The 22,664-nt window shown below is 37.7% G+C and overlaps 2 protein-coding genes and 1 pseudogene across 6 annotated transcripts in view; 1 reads left to right on the top strand and 2 right to left on the bottom strand.

The window, feature by feature from the left end:
* The window catches only part of LOC117238002 (tyrosine-protein kinase Btk29A-like), a 220,140-nt gene that overhangs the window by 153,527 nt on the left and 43,949 nt on the right, over positions 1-22,664 (bottom strand). The window lies entirely within an intron of this gene.
* On the top strand, positions 13,252-14,163 carry LOC117238005 (annotated as a pseudogene).
* LOC117238001 lies at positions 15,671-17,216 on the bottom strand. The gene has a single exon (XM_033502497.1). The coding sequence runs from the start codon at positions 16,982-16,984 to the stop codon at positions 15,674-15,676; it is 1,311 nt and encodes a 436-aa protein (XP_033358388.1). The 5' UTR covers positions 16,985-17,216; the 3' UTR covers positions 15,671-15,673.

The following is a 22,664-nucleotide window of genomic DNA, read 5'->3' as shown; positions in this document are numbered from 1 at the left end:
GGGGTGGGGTAAGGGGAGGGGGAGGGGGAGGGGGATATTGAATAAATAAGTTTCTTTTAAAAGAAGGCGAATTGCAGTGATTACGATGTTTGCGCCTGTGTTGTACGGGGGCAGAATTGAGTTTTATCGGTTTAGAGGATTTTCTCTCTTATTTTATTATGGATTCGGTATCCACCAATATTTTTTTGAATTTTTTCTGTGTTTGTCTTTGATGTCTTTCAGAGGGAGGGCCATGTTGTATCTCCATCTGGTGTCTGCGGACTGGCCATCTAGGTTTTCTTCGTAGAGTATAGTTTGGGTCCCTATTTTCCTTTTTATATGGTAGATTGTCGGGATGTTATTTTGGTCTTGTAGGTAGTTTTTTCCGTCAAGGTATGGGAAAGCTTCTGGCGGGATGTAGCCTGTTGTCAGAGTGCTTTTGTAGTATGTATCATTTGGAAATAAGCAACTGAAGATTAAACTATTTTCTTTTATCTTTGCCGCTTGCGCGAAGTGGTTTCGTATTAGTTTTAGGATGTGGCAGTCTATGCGGTGGACGTGGGCTAGGTCGTATATTGTTTTGTTTTTTATATATTTTTTGAATCCGCTGTGTTCGGATCTGTAGGTACTCAAGCAGGCTCTGATGCATTTTCTTTCGAATATGCGAATTTTTTCCATTTGGGAGGCTGATATGTTGTACCAGATTGGACAGCCGTAGGTTATGATCGGTCTGATTAGTGCTTGATAGCATAGAATTTTTACTTTCCTGTCGAGATGTTTGGAGTGGAATAGATTTTTCATTTTCCAAAATGCTTTATTGGCCTTGGTAAGTTGAATTTCGGTGTGCTGCTTGTAATTTAATTTGTAGTCTATATTTACCCCTAAGTATTTTACGCAGTTTTTGTGTGGTATGAGGGCCCCTTTGTCTGTTTTTTCTCTTATCTGAAATTTTTTGCAGTGTTCTCTTTCTGTTGGGCCGATTTTACTTGACTTGGGTCTAAACAGTATGGTTTCGCATTTGCTTATGTTGATCTTTAGTTTCCATGCGTGGTAATAGTCGTTTATTTTCTCAAAAAGTTCTTGAAGTTCCGTTTTTATAGTTTTGGTTTTGCGGCCTGTTACGTATATGATTAGGTCGTCTGCGAAGGCTATGGAGCGTTTATGGGTGGATGTATTGAGATCAAAGAGGTTTAGTAAGTCACTGTTGTAGATACTGAAGAGTAACGGGGAATTTACTGTACCTTGTTGTAGGCCGTTTTTTATGGAGAATTCTTTGCTTGATGAGTGTGAACCTTCAGTCATTACGAATGTTCTGTTTGTGATCATGTCCCAGACCATTTTAGTCAGGTGTTTAGGGAACTTTTTTTTGTTCAGTTTGTATATGAGACCTGGGATCCAGACTGTGTCGAAAGCTTTTTCGAGGTCTATTAGACAGGCGGCTACTCGTTGTTTTGCGTTTAGGGCCCAGCAGATGTCCGACGTGAGTTTGTTTATTGCGTGGATTGTGGAGTGTTTGTGTCGGAAGCCGAATTGGTTCTCTGGGATTATGTTGTTTTTTGTGCAGAAGGAGGTTAGGGGGTTGTTTATGGTTATTTCAAATACTTTGCTTATGTTGGGGAGGAGACTTATGGGTCGTAGGTTTGCGGGCGAGGAGCCGTCTTTGTTTTTTTTTGTTATGGCTATCAGTTTGGCTTTTTTCCATTTTCTGGGGAAGTATGTGTTGTTTAGAGCATTGTTGAAGAGTACCGTGTAGTACCATTTTATTTTGTTCGGTAGGCGCTTGAGTAGGGTGTTTGGGATGCCGTCGAAGCCGGAGGATTTTTTGTTGTTTAGTTTGGAGAGGATTGTGTTTAGTTGATTGTAGTTTGTGAAGTAGTTTATTTCTGGATCTGGTTGTTTGGGATTGTCTGCGGTGTTTTCGTTTGAGAATGTGCAGACTGTTTTGTTTAGCATTTTGTCTTGTTCCATTTCATTTTTGAGTTTGTTTGTTTCGGCGATGATAATTCTGTTTAGTTGTTCTCGGCCCATGTGTTCGTTTTGCGTATGTATTTTGGAAAAGTGGGTGCCGATGATGTCTAGTTTTTCTATTGTTTTGGGTATTATGAAGTTGCCCTCGGTGTCTTTGATGGTGTTGTGTATCGTTATACCTGCTTCTTGGATGAGGGGGGCATTTTCTGGGGGCAATTTGAGAGGTGGGGTGGGGCCCCGTTCCTTTGGTCTAAAGATTTGATTTATTTGTGGGAACATGTTGGCTGAGTCGTTCTTGGAGATGTTTTTTATTTTGTTTGTCCAGTAATGGTTTATAGAAGTTGCGAATTCTTGTTTCAGTTGCGTTTTTATTCTGTGTAGTAGGAACTTTAGGAATTCTAATTCTTCTCTTTTGTCGTAGGAATAGTTGAGTTTTATATTGTTTATTTTGGACAGTATGTAGCTTTTATCTCGCTGTAGATCTTTTATTTTATTGTTTATATAGGGCTCGCATGAATTTTTTTGTTTTATGATTGGCACGGATTTTTGGAGAGCGATTTGTGTGTGTTTTTCTATTTCGTCTAAGAATGAGTCGATTTGTCTGTTTGTTAGGTTGACGTTGTTGTAGATCTTTAGGTCGCAGTTTTGTTCGAGTGTGTTTTGGAACTTTTTCCAGTCCGTCTTTTTGTAGTTGTACCTGGGTGTCTCGGTCTGGGTTTCGAGTGTTAGGAAGTCAGATGTGTTTTTGTTAATTTGAAATACTAGGGCGTTATGGTCACTGTCATAGGCTAAGGTTTTTACGGTATTATTTGGACGTAAGTTTTGGAATTTTAGTCGCGCATCTGCTAAGCATATGTCCAGGTATGAGCCTCCTTTTGGGTAAGAGGGTAGCTCGGAGCTGTATAGGTTTGTTTTGTAGTGGATGCTTTTATTGTCTAGCCAGTTTCTAATGAAGTTGCCTCTCGTGTTGTTTATTTCGTTTTTCCAGCTTGTATGTTTCGCGTTAAGGTCTCCTGCTATTATATAGTAGTTTTCCGGTTTATTGAGCTGCAAGAGTTCGAAGAGGTTGTTGAATTCGCAGTTAAATTCTTTCTGGTTTCCGTGGGTTGCGTAGGCTGCAGTGATGAATAAATTTTCCTTATTGCTTATTTTTATTTTTATGATCGTTGTTTCTAAGGTTCTGAAACTTGTTATTTTATCAATTAGGATCGTTTTGTGTTTTATGGGGCTTTTTATGAGGATCGCTGTTCCTCCTCCTTGGCTGGCGTTCGGTCTGTCGTGTCTTATCATGGTGTAGTTTTTGAAGTGTACCTTGTGTCTTTTGTTTAGTTTTGTTTCTGAGATGAGTACCATATCGGGGGCTTCTTTATTTAGTAGGGTTAGCATACTGTATCTTTTTTGGTTTGAGATTAAAGAGTTAGCATTTATTGCGATTATTTTCAGATGTTTTAGGTTAAGTTTATGTGTTTTTTGCTGTGATTGTTGGTTTGGCGTGTTTTGGTTATTCGTCGTCTGTGCTATTGAAGGTGCTGAAGATGGCGTCGAACCTTTCCTCGTGCGTTGATAGGGTGTTTTTTATTTCGTTTAATTGCATTTGTTGTTCTTTTAACGCTTGGAGGATACCTTTTTTAAAGTCTTCGATAACGTTTATGATGTTTAGATGGGGGAGATATCGGTTGTGATTGGGCTTTGGCTTGAACGCGGATCTAAGTTTGCTGATTGTGGGAAGATTTTGGTTATTTGATTTGGTGTTGTTTGCTGCTTCGCTACGTCGGAGAACTTTAGTTCTGGGATGTATTTGCGGCTTATTCGGGCAATCCGTTGTGTCTTTGCTTCTTTGTCTTTTTTGATTTTGTCGGCTAGCTTTTTACGAAGCTCTACGAGTTTGGGGCAACCTTTGTATGACGCGGGGTGTCCGTAGTTTTTGCAGTTGACGCAGAATATTTTGTCTTTGGTTACTGCGTTTTCCCTTTTTATTTTACAGTCGCCTGGGCCATGGGGCTCACTGCATTTAACACAGCGGTAGTTTAGGTTGCAGTTTTGCGCTGTGTGGCCTAGTCGCTGGCATTTGTGGCATTGAGTTATGTCATCCTGTTTTTTTATTATTTTTTCCCATTTTATCTTGTAGTAGTTAAAATGGTTTATTTTTAGTAGCTTGCTTATATTGCTGTCGGGGGATAGCTGTATTATGTAGATTGGGAGCAATATATTGTTCTCCCTTGATTTTTTTGTCGTAAATCGTGAGACTTTTGTAAACTGGACGTCGTCTATTTGTAGAGCTTGTAGGTCTGTGAGTATTTCTGTTTCCGTGTAGCTATTGTCTAAGCCTTTTAGCAAGTATGTATGGTGTTTCTCTATTTTGGGTGTGTATGTGTAAAAGGTTGTGTTCGCTGAGAGGAGTGTTTGCTTCGCTTTATGGAAGTCGGGTAGGTTTTGGAGGTAGAGTGCGTGTTTACCTGCGTGTATTCTTTTGATGTGAAATTGTTTAATGTCCGCTACTTTCTCTATGAGCGTTACGGTGTCCTTGGGGTCTTGTAGGATTATGTTGATGGGTGGCGGCCTGTTGTCTCTTGTGGTGGGTGGGGTGCTCGTGCGTTCCTCCGCGGAGCGTCCGGTGGGGCGTCCGTCCGGTGCTCGGTCCCCCCTTGGCGGTGTTGGAGGCGCCGGGCCTCCTAGGTTGTACGGTGGGGTGCGTCGCCCTTGCTGCGCCGATTGTTCCGGTGACGTGGTGAGACCGTGTCTTCCCGTTTTGCCTCGTAATGTTTCGTTTTTCTTTCTTATTTGTTCTAGCGTTGATTCCCAAGTGGGGTAGCTTGATGGTCCCGGTTGTGGATGGGGCTCTGGTTCAGCTTGTAATATGCTGAATCTATTTTTTGTTGCTATCGCTGGAGGCGAAGTAGCTCTTGTGGGTTTCATGTTTTTGGTTTCGTTAGCCTTTTCTTCTTGGTTGGGGTGATGATCTACAACTGTGTTTCCTGGGACGGTTGCTAGACTTTTTGCCCTGGCAACCAGGTTAGGTTGTGGGTTGAGTTTCCGCGTCTTTTGCGCGGGGAGTCTTAGGATACTGTTGATTTCCCTGGCTGTTTTATGTATAATTATTTTTCTCTTGGAGGCTTTTTTCATTGGGTCTACGGTGGGTTCCGTTTCGTTGCTCTTGGCTTCATAGTCGGTGGCTTTTATTTTTTTGTACAGTTTTATTTTGTCTTATCTTATTTTCTTTTCTTTTTGTTCTTATTTGTATTTATGGAGATGATGTCGATACCGTATTTTTCACTTTTTTGTCACTATTTTGTCACTTGGTCCTTCTACTTTAGTGGATGTTAGTCTACTCCGACGCGCGCTCCGAGGGGTCCGTTCCGCTCGGTGGTCAACAGTCGACTGAATGCCCGGTAGTCCCTGCCTTAGACGTAGCGGGAGTCTCGCTAGGTGCGGTATTTGTATCAATCGCTCGCATATTCGACCGCTAGCGAGTTAGACAGACTCGCTGTCGTCGTAGCCCTCTAGTGTTGGCGGTTGGTACCCGCGGATCCCGGGGAGGTTGCGCCGCGTTGATGCCTCGACCTGTCGGCGTCCTGTTGATACCGATCCGCCGCAAGTAACAATGGAATGGAACAGAAAAAGTAAAAATGGAATGGAATGGAATGGAATAAATGGAATGGAATAAACAGAATGGAATGGAACACTGGAAGATGGAAGAATGACTTGAGGGAAAAGTAAACAGTAAACAGTAAACAGTAAACAGTAAACAGTAAACAGTAAACAGTAAACAGTAAACAGTAAACAGTAAACAGTAAACATAAACAGTAAACACTAAACTATAAACAGTAAACACTAAACTATAAACAGTAAACACTAAACTATAAACAGTAAACACTAAACTATAAACAGTAAACACTAAACTATAAACAGTAAACACTAAACTATAAACAGTAAACACTAAACTATAAACAGTAAACACTAAACTATAAACAGTAAACACTAAACTATAAACAGTAAACACTAAACTATAAACAATAAACAGTAAACAGTAAACAGTAAACAGTAAACAGTAAACAGTAAACAGTAAACAGTAAACAGTAAACAGTAAACAGTAAACAGTAAACAGTAAACAGTAAACAGTAAACAGTAAACAGTAAACAGTAAACAGTAAACAGTAAACAGTAAACAATAAAATATAAACACTAAACAATAAACAGTAAACAGTAAACAGTAAACAGTAAACAATAAACTATAAACACTAAACAATAAACACTAAACAATAAACAGTAAACAGTAAACAGTAAACAATAAACTATAAACAATAAACAACAAACAATAAACAAACACGCTTGTCGAATATGTTTGCTTCGCTGTTGCGCTAGACCCTCTGCACTTCGCCGTTACGCTAGGCCCTTTGCACTTCGCCGTTACGCTAGACCCTTCTCATTTCGCTATTTGAAACGGAATAAATCTTTTGTTCAAAACCAAACGGATTCTTTTCTTTGTTGCCCCTCGCTATCCCCACAACGCACGCGTTTGTTAGACGTCCACGACGGTTGCCACGTATGATTTCTTCCGAATATTCGGCGAAAGGACCATAGGGATATTGATGGTACATTGTGTATGTCAGCCTTACGCTTAGATGGCATAGCGCTTTGTGTCGCGAAGCCGTCGGAAAGTTCCGTCGTCGAGTGTCACTGCAGATCTTCCGATCGTAACGAGAATATCTTAAATTTCAGCAAAATATAGATCGTTGTTAATACACGTGATTTCTCGTTTCCATTTAATCCTCGAGTTCTCCCCCGAAATATCGCGAATCGTTTTGTTCATCGAAATAAATAACAAAGGGAAACGCGATATAAAAATTTAGGGACTGCCAACGAGATTAATTGTGGAGATCGTGGATCTGATTGGCAATGAGCATTAAATGAACGCATGCTGCTAGAGATCTATAGTTCGATTTCCATTTTTAACGAAACAACAACCGAGAGTTTTCAATTTTTCGAATTATTCCTTCGAACGAGAAATGAAAATATACGTCATGATTCTGTCAGAGGAAAAGGGAAACAGAATCCAGTTCGAATCGATGATCATTAGCCTCTAACGAGAGAAGACAAAAAAAACCAAATATCGAAACGCCATTGGTTCACGAGACAGCGTTCAATTTATTCGAGGCGAGCTTTCACGTCGTGTTGTATTTATTTGGCAAATTATCTATCGCATCCCTTCCCCTATTGTTCCCCGCGGAATATCACCGATGAATTTGATAAAAATCATGCTTGCGCTGTTTTATCTACGAATCTGATCAGCGCACACAACCTAACCCCATTCCTCACTTTCGACCACATCGACAAACAACAGCGCCATCAAAGTACCTAGCAACTTCCCATTCGCGGAACTATGTTCCTGGCGAAACTTTTCCTCGCTAGAGAGAAAAAAAAGGATCGACAGAAAAATTTTTCCCCGTTGTCTCACCGTGAAGCTTTCTCGCATTTTGTTGGGGTCGCCAGCGGGAGACACCGAGAACTACAGAAATGCATTCGAGAAGTACGGAGGCGAGCAACATGGCGATAATTAACAGGAATTGGTCTAACCGCTTCTGGTACGAAAACTGTTCCTTTAGACTTTGAAAATTCCTTCTTATACTTTTGCCACTTGGACTTATACTTTTTGTAGGATAGCCATTGTAAGAGTTAGAAAAAATTGTACTACAATTGGGATTTGTAACATCTTAGAAATTTTTTTCTTTTTTTTTTTATTATTTATTTATTTACATTTTACAATTTGTTCAGTAGGACATTTGGTAAAATACTATAGCTTAGTGATATAGCAATATAGTGTTACGTTTTGTCTGACTCGTTTTGGTTGCGTTGCCGTTAATTTTTGAATTTAGATTAAATTGTAGTATTGTCTGTTATTTAATGCGATTTGAAATTAAACTCCACGTTTCGGCTAACCTGCTATGCGCAGGAGTACTGGCACGGGAGAGGATTAAAGTTGGTGAAAATAAATGTTCGCTTAATCCTGCTATATTATTAGACAAATATTCTTCACAAAAAAAAATGTTTATTCGTATTCTAATTGGATATTGACAGAATAGTCGTTGAAATTTCGAATGCTCGGAGTTACAATCGTTCGCAATACGTTTCGCTTTTATTAATTACAAGATTTTAATTTCGATAGATTTTCGATAGTTTACAAATTGACAAATACAAACACGTCGATTAACAAGACTAACAAGAATTGGAAACTAATAAAACAAAGAACTAAAAGCTAAAGAACTAAAGGACTAAAGAACCTAAAAGCTGGGAGCAAAACTAAGAGCTAAAGGAATTAAGAGCTGAAAACTAAGGAACTGAAGAATTAAAAAACAAAGGAATTGAGAAATTAAGAGCTAGAGGAATTAAGAATTAATCGCTATGAACAAGAAATTACTTGCCAGGAAATGGGAACTGATCGCCAAGAACCAAGGAGTTAATCACCAAGAACTGAGAAAACTAATCACCCAAAACTGAGGAATTAACTACTCTAAAACTAAGGAATTATTACCGCTTCTTCTATGCCGCTACGCTTATTTATATTTAGGTCTACCGTGGAGGGGTTGTCATGTGACGGGTTATTCCGTGAGGGTTGTGAGGTTCGAATTTGGTTTATATACAAATTGTTAAAATTTATTTAAATTTCAAGTTGGATCGCTCACTCGCGCTATTGGTAATTTTAGCCTACGTTACGGCGCGTGCGCAGCGCGGGACGTGACAATAGCATGTGGATGGCTACCCCCAGTGGGATACCATCTTCGAATTTGATTGATTTATTTCTTTAGTGTGGTGAGTGTTTGTATGTTAGGTTACGTCCTTTGTGAGATCTGTTGGGTGTTTCCTTTTTAATCTTCTCTTAGAAATTGCTAAATAATAATAACACGAGTGTAAATAGTGGACTGAAAATTATAGTGTTATGAGGTTATGGAGACATAACCTAACAAATACGATGATGGTACCCCGCTGGGGGTAGCCACCCACATGTTATATTAGTATACCGCTATAATTACCAAATGTCCTACTGGACAAATTGTAAAATGTAAATAAATAAATAAATAAAAAAAATGAAGTTATGGTTACAGTGGACGCTTATTCGTTCAAAAACATCTGAAGACAGTAAACACATACAGAGGTGTTGGACAGAATTCTTATATGTCATATATGTATCTGTATGTATATATTTGTATAATACGTATATGACATAAAGAGGCATTTCCATTATTTTGTCCAACCTCTGTATATAAATATATTTCATAAAAAATATTATAAAAATAAAAAAGGGAAATTTCTGTGTACATAGAATGTTACGTCGGGCGACCGTCTACCTAGACCAGGCCATACTCCGCGGCCCAGCCGGACACCAGATGTCCGCTCATCCTTACGACGTACCCTCAATAGTCTTAAGGGCCCATCATAAATCCCAGTAATTTGCTAGCTAAGGTCCTTCAGACCCAACAAATATCTTTTTTCGGAATTATTTCTAAAGACTATGGTCTACTACGGCTTGACAAGGGAAAGTTAGTTTTTCTCACGTACGATGCTTCCTACTAGCAACTTTCTATCGAGGGCGGCTAAGACCTTCCTAGTCCACCAACCTTCGTTTATCCAATCAGAAGCAATGTATACTGCCCCCACTTCCTGACCAAAAATGTCATGAACAAATCCGATGGTCCCGTGCGCTAGACACACCCATCGCTAGCTTTCCTCCGACACAGCATCGTCACCCAACCTCGCTGCTCCTACGACCTCAGGAGGGTCAAGTCAACCACTTCTCCTACGACATCAGGAGGATCAAGTCAACCACTTCTTATACGACATCAGGAGGGTCAAGTCAGCTACTTCTTCTACAGATGCTGGAAAGGTCAGCGTCTAAGTCTAAGCACAACGCCAGAGGAGTATAATTCACATCAACTATCCAAGTCAGTTCTCGGGATCACCGAACATTCACTTCCTCCATTAAGCATCCTCTAGTGCTACGTCCACTAACGTACTAAGTTCAACATAATTCCTTGCTCTAGCGTGCATATCTATCTTACCTTCGGGCGACAAATTGTCATCTGGGAATTATATCTACTCAACAGTGTAACTTAAGTGTTGGAAATAAAACCTTATAATTCTGTGAATCACAGTGTTATACTAACTCAATCACCCCTATTATCTTAACGGAAATCAGGGGATCGATCAACCCGTGGTGTCGATTGCTATAATCGTAACAGGAATTTATGACTCCCGTTGACGTCTCTCCTCGCGATTGGTCGAAAATACATAGAATATTTGATTACGTTTGGTATTGAGTTTATGAGAACGTATTCAAAAGTCGGGATTTTGAGAATTTCAATTTAATTATACAGGGTGATTGGTAACTGGTGGTACAAGCGGAAAGGGGGTGATTCTACGCGAAAAAAGGAGTCGAAAATATAGAATAAAAAATTTTCGTTCGAGGCTTTGTTTTCGAGAAAATCGACTTTGAATTTTCGCTCGGTACGCCTGCACTTTATCACGTCTCGTTATAACGGATCTCACTGTAGATCGTTGTCTCGATGGAAAAATTAAAAAAAAATATATTTTTTTTCTATATTTTCGACTTCTTTTTTCGCGTAGAATCACCCCCTTTCCGCTTGTACCACCAGTTATCAACCACCCTATATATTTCAATGCTTGCAAGTATGTTCCTCGGAACCTAACCAAATCTAACCCGGATGTTTCGAGTTTTGCGTGCATGTTGTCAGTTGTACAGTGGGTTGTATCGTGTTCGAAGACAAGAAAATCCACAGACGAATCTCATGCGGGGAAAATAAGAGGTCAAGAGGAACGATAGAGCGTGTAACAAGGGGGGCCTAAGAATTAATTAATCCAAGTAGCTCGTTAAAATGCGATCCGCGGGAAGAAATAGTAATAATTCCGAGGATTACAATTAGATCCCTTGACCTTGTTTCAGATGGGCGAGCAAGTTGTTGCGTGGAAAGCAACGAATATTAAAATCGAACGTTACCACGGTGGATGGGGTTTTGTATTATCGCGGTAGGAAAATCTCATTTTTAGAGATTAAACTGACGAAACTAATTATTAAGATTGACACAGAATATGCTGCAAACGTGTTATTTGTAATTAAATAATTGTCTGGAAATGATGCATCAAGTAAATCCAATGCATCAATTAAATCCTCTACTAAAGTAGATAACTGTCGTTGTAATAATTTTTACTTTATTTTTTTAAGATAAAAATCAGAATAATGGTAAATGTTTCATATTTTGTTGAGATTAGCTGATAGAGAAACGAATGGATGAATTTGTAACAGAGAAATATATTGAAATAAGTATAAGTACAAGTATAGTGTATGAGATCAAAATCAAGTAAATTGTTATAGTTATTTATTAATTTAATGTGTGATATTGTTGAGGTTAAGTGATAGAGAAACGACTGGATGAATTTGTAACAGAAAAATATATTGAAATAAGTATAAGTACAGGTATAGTGTATGAGATCAAAATTAAATAAATTGTTGTCATTATTTATTAACTTAATATATGATATTGAAGAGGTTAACTGATAGAAGAACGAGTGGATGAATTTTTAATAGAAAAATATATAGAAATATAAGTATAGGTATAGTGAGATCAAAATCAAGTAAATTGTTATCATTATTTATTAATTTAATGTGTGATATTGTTGAGGTTAAGTGATAGAGGAACGAATGGATGAATTTGTAATAGAAAAATATATCCAAATAAGTATAAGTACAGGTATAGTGTATGAGATCAAAATTAAATAAATTGTTGTCATTATTTATTAACTTAATATATGATATTGAAGAGGTTAACTGATAGAGGAACGAGTGGATGAATTTTTAATAGAAAAATATATAGAAATATAAGTATAGGTATAGTGAGATCAAAATCAAGTAAATTGTTATCATTATTTATTAATTTAATGTGTGATATTGTTGAGGTTAAGTGATAGAGAAACGACTGGATGAATTTTTAATAGAAAAATATATAGAAATATAAGTACAGGTATAGTGAGATCAAAATCAAGGAAATTGTTATCCTTATTTATTAATTTAATGTGTGATATTGTTGAGGTTAACTGATAGAGGAACGAATGGATGAATTTGTAATAGAAAAATATATCCAAATAAGTATAAGTACAGGTATAGTGTATGAGCTCAAAATTAAATAAATTGTTGTCATTATTTATTAACTTAATATATGATATTGTAGAGGTTAACTGATAGAGGAACGAGTGGATGAATTTCTAATAGAAAAATATATTGAAACAACGATATGTACAGGTATAGTGTATGAGGTCAAAATCAAATACATTGTTGCCATTATTTATTAATTTAATGTGTGATATTGTTGAGGTCAAATGATAGAGAAACGACTGGATGAATTTTTAATAGAAAAATATATAGAAATATAAGTATAGGTATAGTGAGATCAAAATCAAGTAAATTATTATCGTTATTTATTAATTTAATGTGTGATATTGTTGAGGTTAAGTGATAGAGAAACGACTTTTTAGATAGAGCTTTTCTTGAAGTAATTACCTCAACACATTTAATAATGAGATGTCAATATACTTCAAATAATTAGATTTCGCTGACTGAATATCATAATGATGCAAAACTGTAATGTCATACAAAATTCGTCATATATTGTTCAAAAATTTTAAACTATGTAAAATATAAAACTAAAGGGAAACATGGAAGAATTAAGATATGTGACAAAATTCAAGTTCTCAAAATTCTAACCTATACCATTATGATCTTGAGTCTTAACCTAAAAACCAATTACTTGAAACCCCTAAAGACTAAGGAAAAAATTCCCTCTAACTTGAGTCATACTGTGCACTCATACTACAATTTTTGTATTCTACGTAAAACAATCGAGTTTCGAGCAATTCAACTAAAAGAAAGGAAAAAATACGAGTGCGGAAGAACAAGTAGAATGTGCACGCAACGCTATGAAAGCACTGACCCGCGGACATCTTACAGAGGCCGGAAAAACGTTTCGCATCCGCCCTCGAGAGCACGAAACAAGTGGCCGCTCCTCGGAACACGTGAAAGGCTATTCACGGGCTTTTTGCATGCGGCAACGATCGTCTTTCAGAAGATGCAACGTCTCAAACGCACGAGCTCGCGTAAATCGACGCCCTCTATGAAATTGATGTTGCTGGGGTAAAAGAGCCATTCTCATGAATATGATTTACGTAGGTCATTTCGATAATTGAAACTCCTCAAGCGAACTTCCTTTACCTTGAAAATCATTGTGAACACGTAAAATCGTGAGAAGTCTGGTAAAAATAATTCTTATCCTATTGTCCATGAATATTTGAATATACGTTATTATAACACGTTGACTGCCGTGCGTGTTTTCAATGAAATCTCCTTCAGGCCACGAGTGCCGCAGAACCAAGCGTACTCTGCTAGATACTCCCACCGATATTTTAGATAACTTAAAATCTCTGCCCTAATTCGTTACAATGTGGAAAAGAAAAATGGAAAACTTATTTCTTAGTGAGTCAAATAACAGTGGAAAAGAAAGCTTTTACGAGGTTAAACACAAATTCGGATGGTAGCGATGAGGAAGAAATCAGATTTCCTAGAAATAGAAATATAAATAGAATTACATCGTCTGATCCTGATTCGGATATTGATAAGTGCAATCGTGGTGATACTGAACGTGATTTTACAAGAATTTGTCATTGAGGAAGAAAGAAGAACCGACGATACCGAGGAAAATACAATTCAATTTGGCGAATGGGATGAATTTAATGATCGGCAGAAGTCATTTTCTTTTCCCGAGACAGACGGCCTCATTAGGCAATTACCTGGCGATGTCAATCCATATGATGTGTTTCAGCTGTTCGTCGATGACGAAATAATAAACTTACTTGTATCAGAAAATTGAGACAAGGAAGAATGTAAATATTAGAAGATTTAGAGAATTATTAGCTGCAAAATTATTAGGGTTGTCTGAAAATACAAAAAATCCTTGCCTTCGACGGAGTCAGCATAATATCGCCGTTCGGAAAAATGATTCCGGAAGAAGCATTAGACGCGCATGCAAACTATGTTATGCGGATAAAAGACGTCGAACGGACCGATCAAAGACACGGAAGAATTTAAAGAAAACAGCAACTTATTGTCCAAATTGTCCCGACCAAACTCAGCTTTGTATAGAATGCTTCAAAATTTTACATTGTAAATAATTTTCTTAATAAACCATTTTCGTATTACTTGTATAACAATTCAATAGTTTTATTACTTCTTGTGGAATATCTTTTCAAATACCTACGACGATCCTTCGCAAGTAGTCAAATAAGAGTCACCCGTATACGGGTGACGCAGCAGCATCAGAAATTTTGCTGTCACCCGTATATGGGTGACACGCCCCTGCCAAAAGCTTTGCTGTCATCCGAATGCGGGTGACACGGTCTCGCCAGCTTCCGCTGTCACCCAAATGTGGGTGACACACCCGCTGCCAGGGGCTTTTCTGTCACCCGAATGCGGGTGACGCGGTCTCACCGGCTTTCGCTGTCACCCAAATGTGGGTGACACCCGCTGGCAGGGGCTTTGCTGTCGTCTGAACGTGGGTGAGGCGACCCTATCAGGAACTTTGCTGTCACCCGAATACAGGTGACACGGCTCTGTAAAAACTTTGCTGTCACCAGAACACGGGTGACGCGGCCCTATCAGAAACTTTGCTATCACCCGAATATGGGTGACGTGGCAGTCAACCTGATAACACATGCAATTGTTCACCAAAGTATTTCAACACTTACAGAAACTTTTTATTACAGAAAGTGATAAAAATTATAAAAGCTGATGAACTTTTCGTAAATCCACCTTTTTTTTAAAAGTCTCAATTTCATTCAATCACTGTTCAATTGTTCACACAAATGATCTAATTCTATAAGTTGATTTAGTCGAATAAATGAAACACAAAATAAATTTGTAAAAATAATAAGTGTAACACCTTCGCTTTTCCTTGCTTTTCAATTTTATGGATTTGATCAGTGCAACCTGTTATCGTATTTAAGGGGGGAGGGGGCGCTAAGGTTAATTCGTACAAAAAAGGCATGTTTTTGTGAATTTTTTGTGACGACACAGTTAAAATCTCTTTATTAAAACCAATAGTACATTAAAGTATGACATTCGAAGAATGTTGTATAAAATTTTCACGGAGAAATATTAAAAAATACGGCAATGGCAGCAATTATTCGGACGTGTCTCGGAAAAAAGTAGAATTGCTCATAACTTGATGCTGGATCATTTAAAATCAAAAAATCAAAGTTCATTCGTTAGGTAACAGTTTTCCCCGGGTAACGCTGGCAGGGTTTTGCGAAATTTCAATTTTTCACTTTTTTGGAACACTTTGAATGGAAAAACGCGGTTTTTTGCGAAAAAATCGGCTAATTTGTTATTGTAAAATAAAAATAATTAACAAATTTGAAAAAACTCTCCAGCGTTACCTCGTAAATTATGTACAGAAATAGTGTTCAAAATTTGAAAAGGCTCGGTGCAGTAGTTTTGAAGTTATGAGGGGCACCGACTTTGAAAACGTGAGTTGTGGGGAAAACGCTTTAAAGTTTTGAACACTAAAAAAATCTGGTATAAAACGTTCATAAGCGAATTTTATCGGCTTACCTCACACTAAATCATCAATGCCAGGTCCTGCCTTTTTTGCTCCTGTCTACGACCAATCCTACCCTTCTTTAATTTGTCTTTCAGCTTCCTGCTCTGCTCGGCTTACACGTATGGAGTCAGTTGATCGCGCCCAGTCATGAGCGCTTGATCCACTACTGATTCCCATGTCTTGCATGAAGGTTAGTAAAGCAAAAGAACCTTCGTTGAAAACACTGGCTGCCACATAAGCTGCAATTTCAACGATGACAGAGGTTTCACTCAAGTGCTTCGGTGAGATTTTCCAAATAAGTTGGTTCAAACTCTCATTGTTGCTCTGCGTGAAGCTTCCGACACATCGCTCCAGGAGAGCATCTTTGCTCAGATCTTCATAGATAGGCTCGATGGCATTCAAAACATCCTCGGGAAGAGCACTGTACGTGTGTTTGAACGTATCCAATGCATCAGCAGCTGCAGCTTTTTGCCATTCGCACCAGGAGTCCGCGCCGCTCGGGCATTTTTTATGCTGCGGATTCTCGTCCGTCGAACTGTAGTGAAAGAACGTTGCCCAGATAGCATTCTTCATACTTTCCACGGAATCAGAGTAACGTCTAATAGCCAAACCGTAGTGTACCGTCAGTTTATCGATCATTTTAGCCGTAAGCTTCCCTTTACCAGACAGACTCTTTCTTTCGATCTTCTTTCCAGCCTTAGTTTCAGTATCGACAACGGTATTGTTGACTATTTCACGTAGACGAGTGCCCATTCTTTTTTGAACATGTTCTACACATTCTTTTTTCACTATTGAAAAATCATCGCCATAAGGTTTAGAATTCACCAACTCGGAGTAAGCTTTAGAGTCACCGTCGCCGATATAGTTGCGATATCGTACACCATTCTTTACCGAGCGTTGAAACATGGTTTTTATCGCTTCGACCTCCATATTTCCAGTTGCACCGGTATGATTTGCTCGACACTTTCCGGCACTTACATGGGCTTCATGCCACTCTTCGTATTCGGCAGAGTTTAATTTATGTTCCCAAGTTTTACATTCATGGCAGTATGAACTTTTGACGAAAATGTCAAGAACTTTACCTGTAAAGTAACCGATTAACGAGGTGGCGCCGAATAAAGATGAGAAGCCTCTTTTCTTCCATGTTCCGTCGGCCGATACGGTGAGTTCGTCGGCATCTTCAGTCTTTTTCTCTTCGGCTGTTGCTGCTTTTTCTTCTTTTATAGCAGATAAAAAAAATCGACTCGCTACTTCTCTTACGGTCGAGCACATTTTTTTCACGTAATCATTGTACGTCGGTGTCGATAAAAACCTACTGGACAAATCCATCAAGCCGCAGAACTTTTCACAGCCATCTAATCCAAGGCCTAATATCCTCATCACGAAAACAAACCGATAATTAACTTCGAAAATACCAGAGTTTATTCTTGCACTAGACGGAACATTTGTAATCTGTTTACAGCATTCGCACGACACTTTGATGTTAAATCCAAGGCCTTCTTTCTTAGTCGAATGAAAATTTACTTTTCCATCACATTTCACACATTTCACTAGCGTAGCAATTGTTGAAAAGACTAATAAAAAATCAATTATCCTATAATGTTTTTCAAGGTCCTCCGCAACTTGATCTTCAACGGTCACTTTCATTTTTTTAGCCGACGCGCTACTCGTTGAAATGCCTTCGTTTTTACGTTTGTGCGGAGGTACAATTTTTCTAGATCGATATAATCTCGAACCAGTTGCTTTTCTATCAGCTCTTGTAATTTTTTTAGGCATTTTAGTAATAATTTAATACAAAACTTAATGAAAACGGAACCAAAATGATGCGAAAATAGAAACGCACGTGTACGTCTGCTCGATAGAATATTTACCGCTACACCAAATTCTATACTCTATACTGACAAAATATACAGTACAGGTATAAGGAGGTTTGTACTTAAGTGAAAATTTCTATAGATAGATCTGGAGGGTAAGATTAGGTATTATATAGAGAGCGAAACGTCTGCCAGGTAAGAATAGCACGCACGGGTCGGATAGGTATTAAAATCCGAAATGTATAAAAATACTCGTAACTTGGTCAATTTTGCTCCAATCGACTTGAAACTTTTACACGATATTCTTAAGATATTATGCATTCAATTAAAAAAATAAAAAAATACAAAAAAAAATTTTTAATACCTCCCCCCCCCCCCCCACCCTTAAATAGACGTATTACGTTTGTTACGTGAAAAATTTAAGGTGACATTTGGTGTAGCGCGTTAAATAATCACTCGGTGTTTAGGTCACCAATATATTTATTAACAAATGTCTTTTTTTGATCGCGTCGCGTATCGCTCTCAATCTCGCTGCACGGTTACAACTCGACTTCATCGCTTGCCGGTTCAAACTTAACTGTCGATAGGATTCGATTCTTTTCTTTTTGTCACCCCTCAATATCCCCACTATTCACGCGTTTGTTAGGCGTTGCCACGCACGCTTTCTTCTCGAATACTCGACGAAAGGACCGTTGCGATATTGATGGCTCATTAGGCACGTCGCTTCGGCGATATACATTGTTGCCGAGTGCCACCATACATTTAAAAATTTGATTAGTTCCGCGACGAGACTCAACTATCGTGGTTATTGTCGTGAAAGCTTTTTAATCCAAATATTTTCACTGACCTTTATACGTACAAATAATATTGTAAATTTGTATGCTTCTGTTACACGTTGACGAAAATCAGGGAAATCTTTTTCACTGAATTCTTTTCTGCTAATGAACCATGGATTTCTTCTCTAAGTAGATCCACGAGAAGTTGGCATAAATGGAAGCAGATTTTGTTACGGTAGCTCGTATTCATTAAATACTCGCACAACTGCTAAGCAGCTTAAGCTTCGCCGTATATTTTTAACGCGAGAAAGAAAAATTGAACTTACGAAAAACATCGATTCGCTGGCCAAAGGTATTTCCAACAATGGGAATCAGCTTAATACTCAATAGCTTAACAAAGTAGCGTAATCTGGTCTGAGCATCGAATAAACCAATTGTGTAAACCACTGTCAATTTTTCGCCTGTATGAATCTTGCAAAACGTGCAAAACGAATCGAAATCGACGAAAACTTTTCTAACGATAATAAAACTAATTTAACCATCGATCATTCGATCCGTGCGCCGCGAACAATCGCTTCGATTGTAGAAAAAATCCCGATATTTTCCACTAAATCTGGATGAGAAAAAATAGAGCGCTGAGTTTTACATTGTTACATCGGTTTCATCGAAAGAGAAAAGAACGATGACACCAGAGTGAGCCAAGGGATGATGTTCGTAGTTGATTCGACATGTGGAAGAAAGATGGGAAAAAAGATTGATGGGTCGATCGTTTTTCAAAATGCCATCAACAAAGATGTGTGATTTCGTGACGTTAATGTGCTCTGACAATTAACACGCAGAACTTATTGTTTAACAAAACGCCGATAATGATCCATTCACACGTACTTCCCCATCCAATCGTCTTTAATACTTAATGGCTGTTATATCGGCAAATGATCGAATTGAAAGCAGATTATGCGCGAGCGTATTCCACGCGTAATGAACTTCCACGTGAATACTTTCGAAAGCAATGACGCATAGTAGGGAATCAACAGATATTGGGTTGGCAACTAAGTAATTGTGGATTTGGGCAACACCATCTAATGATAAAATCTGCAACCACTTAGCTACCAACCCAATATTAATGTAAAGTATTCAAATGTATCAAAGTAGTGGATAATTTAATTAAAATGCAAATGAAGAAACAATTGAAGGATCTTTAAGTTACAATCTTTAACTTTTGAGCAATAGTTTAGTAGAAATAATTGTTAAAAAATAGAAAGAAGCTGGTGGCTATAGTAATCTTATTGGGTTGGCAACTAAGTGATCGCGGATTTTGTCACTAGGTGGCATTGACAAAATCCGCAATCACTTAGTTGTCAACCCAATATAACGTAATAACAATCGAAATATAAAAAGGTAAATCACTTTTCAGAGTCTAATGTATTTTTAACAGAAATTTTAAATTACCTCAAACTACTTTCATAATCTTCTTTGACACTCTTACTCTTGCGCAAAGTATATTCTTATTTATTAACTGTTTATTGAACCTTGGAGTATTAATCTCGCTCAATAACAATACAAAAACTGGATTTTGTAGATCTCCGAATTTTCTTTTGTATCATGACTATATCCCAAAATATTAAATTCACTATTTTGGCAAAATGAATATATTGGGTTGGCAACTAAGTGATTGCGGATTTTGTCACTAGGTGGCATTGACAAAATCCGCAATTACTTAGTTGTCAACCCAATATAATGTAATAACAATCGAAATATAAAAAGGTAAATCACTTTTCAGAGTCTAATGTATTTTTAACAGAAATTTTAAATTACCTCAAACTACTTTCATAATCTTCTTTGACACTCTTACTCTTGCGCAAAGTATATTCTTATTTATTAACTGTTTATTGAACCTTGGAGTATTAATCTCGCTCAATAACAATACAAAAACTGGATTTTGTAGATCTCCGAATTTTCTTTTGTATCATGACTATATCCCAAAATATTAAATTCACTATTTTGGCAAAATGAATATATTGGGTTGGCAACTAAGTGATTGCGGATTTTGTCACTAGGTGGCATTGACAAAATCCGCAATTACTTAGTTGTCAACCCAATATAATGTAATAACAATCGAAATATAAAAAGGTAAATCACTTTTCAGAGTCTAATGTATTTTTAACAGAAATTTTAAATTACCTCAAACTACTTTCATAATCTTCTTTGACACTCTTACTCTTGCGCAAAGTATATTCTTATTTATTAACTGTTTATTGAACCTTGGAGTATTAATCTCGCTCAATAACAATACAAAAACTGGATTTTGTAGATCTCCGAATTTTCTTTTGTATCATGACTATATCCCAAAATATTAAATTCACTATTTTGGCAAAATGAATATATTGGGTTGGCAACTAAGTGATTGCGGATTTTGTCACTAGGTGGCATTGACAAAATCCGTAATTACTTAGTTGCCAACCCAATATAACGTAATAACAATCGAAATATAAAAAGGTAAACCACTTTTCAGAGTCTAATGTATTTTTAACAGAAATTTTAAATTACCTCAAACTACTTTCATAATCTTCTTTGACACTCTCACTCTTGCGCAAAGTATATTCTTATTTATTAACTGTTTATTGAACCTTGGAGTATTAATCTCGTTCAATAACAATACAAAAACTGGATTTTGTAGATCTCAGAATGTTCTTTTGTATCACGACTATATCTCAAAATATTAAATTCACTATTTTGGCAAAATGAATATATTGGGTTGGCAACTAAGTGATTGCGGATTTTGTCACTAGGTGGCATTGACAAAATCCGCAATCACTTAAACCCAATAGACTCTCAGCGAGACAAAAACACGATTATTCAAATTTATTTCTTTCCAACTTACAATTTATTATTATCATGAAGAATTGGTAATTGTAGTGTTCGCTGGAAATTACGTTCCAAGTTCACCGACACGAGGCCCTACACAATCTGACACAGGTGTCTAACTTCCGTCCGTCAGATGCGGTCCGGAAATCGCGTGTTTACGAGGAATGCGGCCTAGACACGATTAATCTTTATTAACATGGACTTCGCTCAGCGGAAATTCTCTCCAACGACTGCATGCATATGCATTCGTTCGCAAAAAGACAAAGTGAAAGGGGGGGAGACAGAAGAGGAAAAGACAGAAAGAGAGAAGAGAGAAAAAAGAGGGAATTGTAGTAGTTTAAAGGCGTCGATCGATATCAAAGCCCGGAGCAATTTGTCGGCGGAGACAATATCGATGAGGAACTATTGTACACGACAGCCCCGGAGCCTACGAAAGTGCAAAGTAGTCTAGTTCTGCTTATTCGTCTTTTATCCTGTCCTCCCTCTCTAATTATCCTCGTTTCCGTCTACCTCTGACTTTTTTCTTCTCTCATTCTCTCTCTCTCTCTCTCTCTCTCTCTCTCTCTAGCTCGCTCTTTTTCTCTTTCTCTTTCGTTCTTCAACCTCCATCCGCTGTCTGGCAGAACGACGGCCGAAATTTCAACGGAAATCTCGTAATTAATCGCCTCATTAGCATGTACGAGTCAGCGAATTTGATTTATATTCTATCGTATAGCGTACGCGTTATGGAAAATGTAGCTTTCAGTCAAATAAAACGATCAAATCTTATATTTCTCGCCTCACTGATATTTTACATTTTTCTTTTCTCCACTGTTTGAGAAAAATATTTTCAAACGCGTTTGAACGTTTCTACTGGTTTTTCTGGAGTGAGAAGGCCTCAGTGATTCTATTTGGAAAAAAGCTTCGAGTGCATCTTACCGGCTGCTTCGTTGCACTCGAGGTACAAGCGGATGGTTGTAAGTTGTAGGTTAGATGTTCTTAATGCATGCAGCTTCTTCCTTTAGATTTTATCTCTACGTGTTAACTAATGGTCGACTTGGTTTCCTGGTGAAACTCATGTTTTTAAATACTCAGAAAGGTATGTTTGAACGATAAGGTAAATGTAACGCTATCGTCTTTTTGGCTTCTTGCGCTGAAAATTAATGTTGCAATATTTCTCGATATTTTATAATATGTCGTATAATTCATCGCTGATGTTTTTTCACTTTAACCATAACTTTGGTACGTAGAAAAATAATTCTAAATATATCGTGAGATCTTTTCTGTTCAGAATTACAGCACTCGACGTGTCTCAAAGTGTTGACTTTTTTTATTATAGCCGTACCAATATAATCGACTGACATATGAACCCGATAGTTGGCCAAAAGCTAATACAATTTTTTCCATTAAAGATTTCTTCTTTAATGGAAAGAAAGGAAGCCAATCGAATGTATCCAGACAAATTGACAAATATATTGGCTGGTCCACACGGTCGACGGTAAGGAAGAAATTCGAAACGAAAAAACCTATGAAATGGCAAGGTGATATTGCATTCCTCTTTCTCATTGGCCTTTTTTTAAAGGAGAGCCATTCGTTCAAGCGTTCAACTTCCACCAGGAAATATCG

The sequence above is a fragment of the Bombus vosnesenskii genome, unplaced genomic scaffold (assembly GCF_011952255.1).
Source record: "Bombus vosnesenskii isolate JDL3184/JDL3185 unplaced genomic scaffold, Bvos_JDL3184-5_v1.1 scf7180000013430, whole genome shotgun sequence".
Lineage (NCBI taxonomy): Eukaryota > Metazoa > Arthropoda > Insecta > Hymenoptera > Apidae > Bombus > Bombus vosnesenskii.
This window is presented reverse-complemented; position numbering and strand designations above follow the sequence as displayed.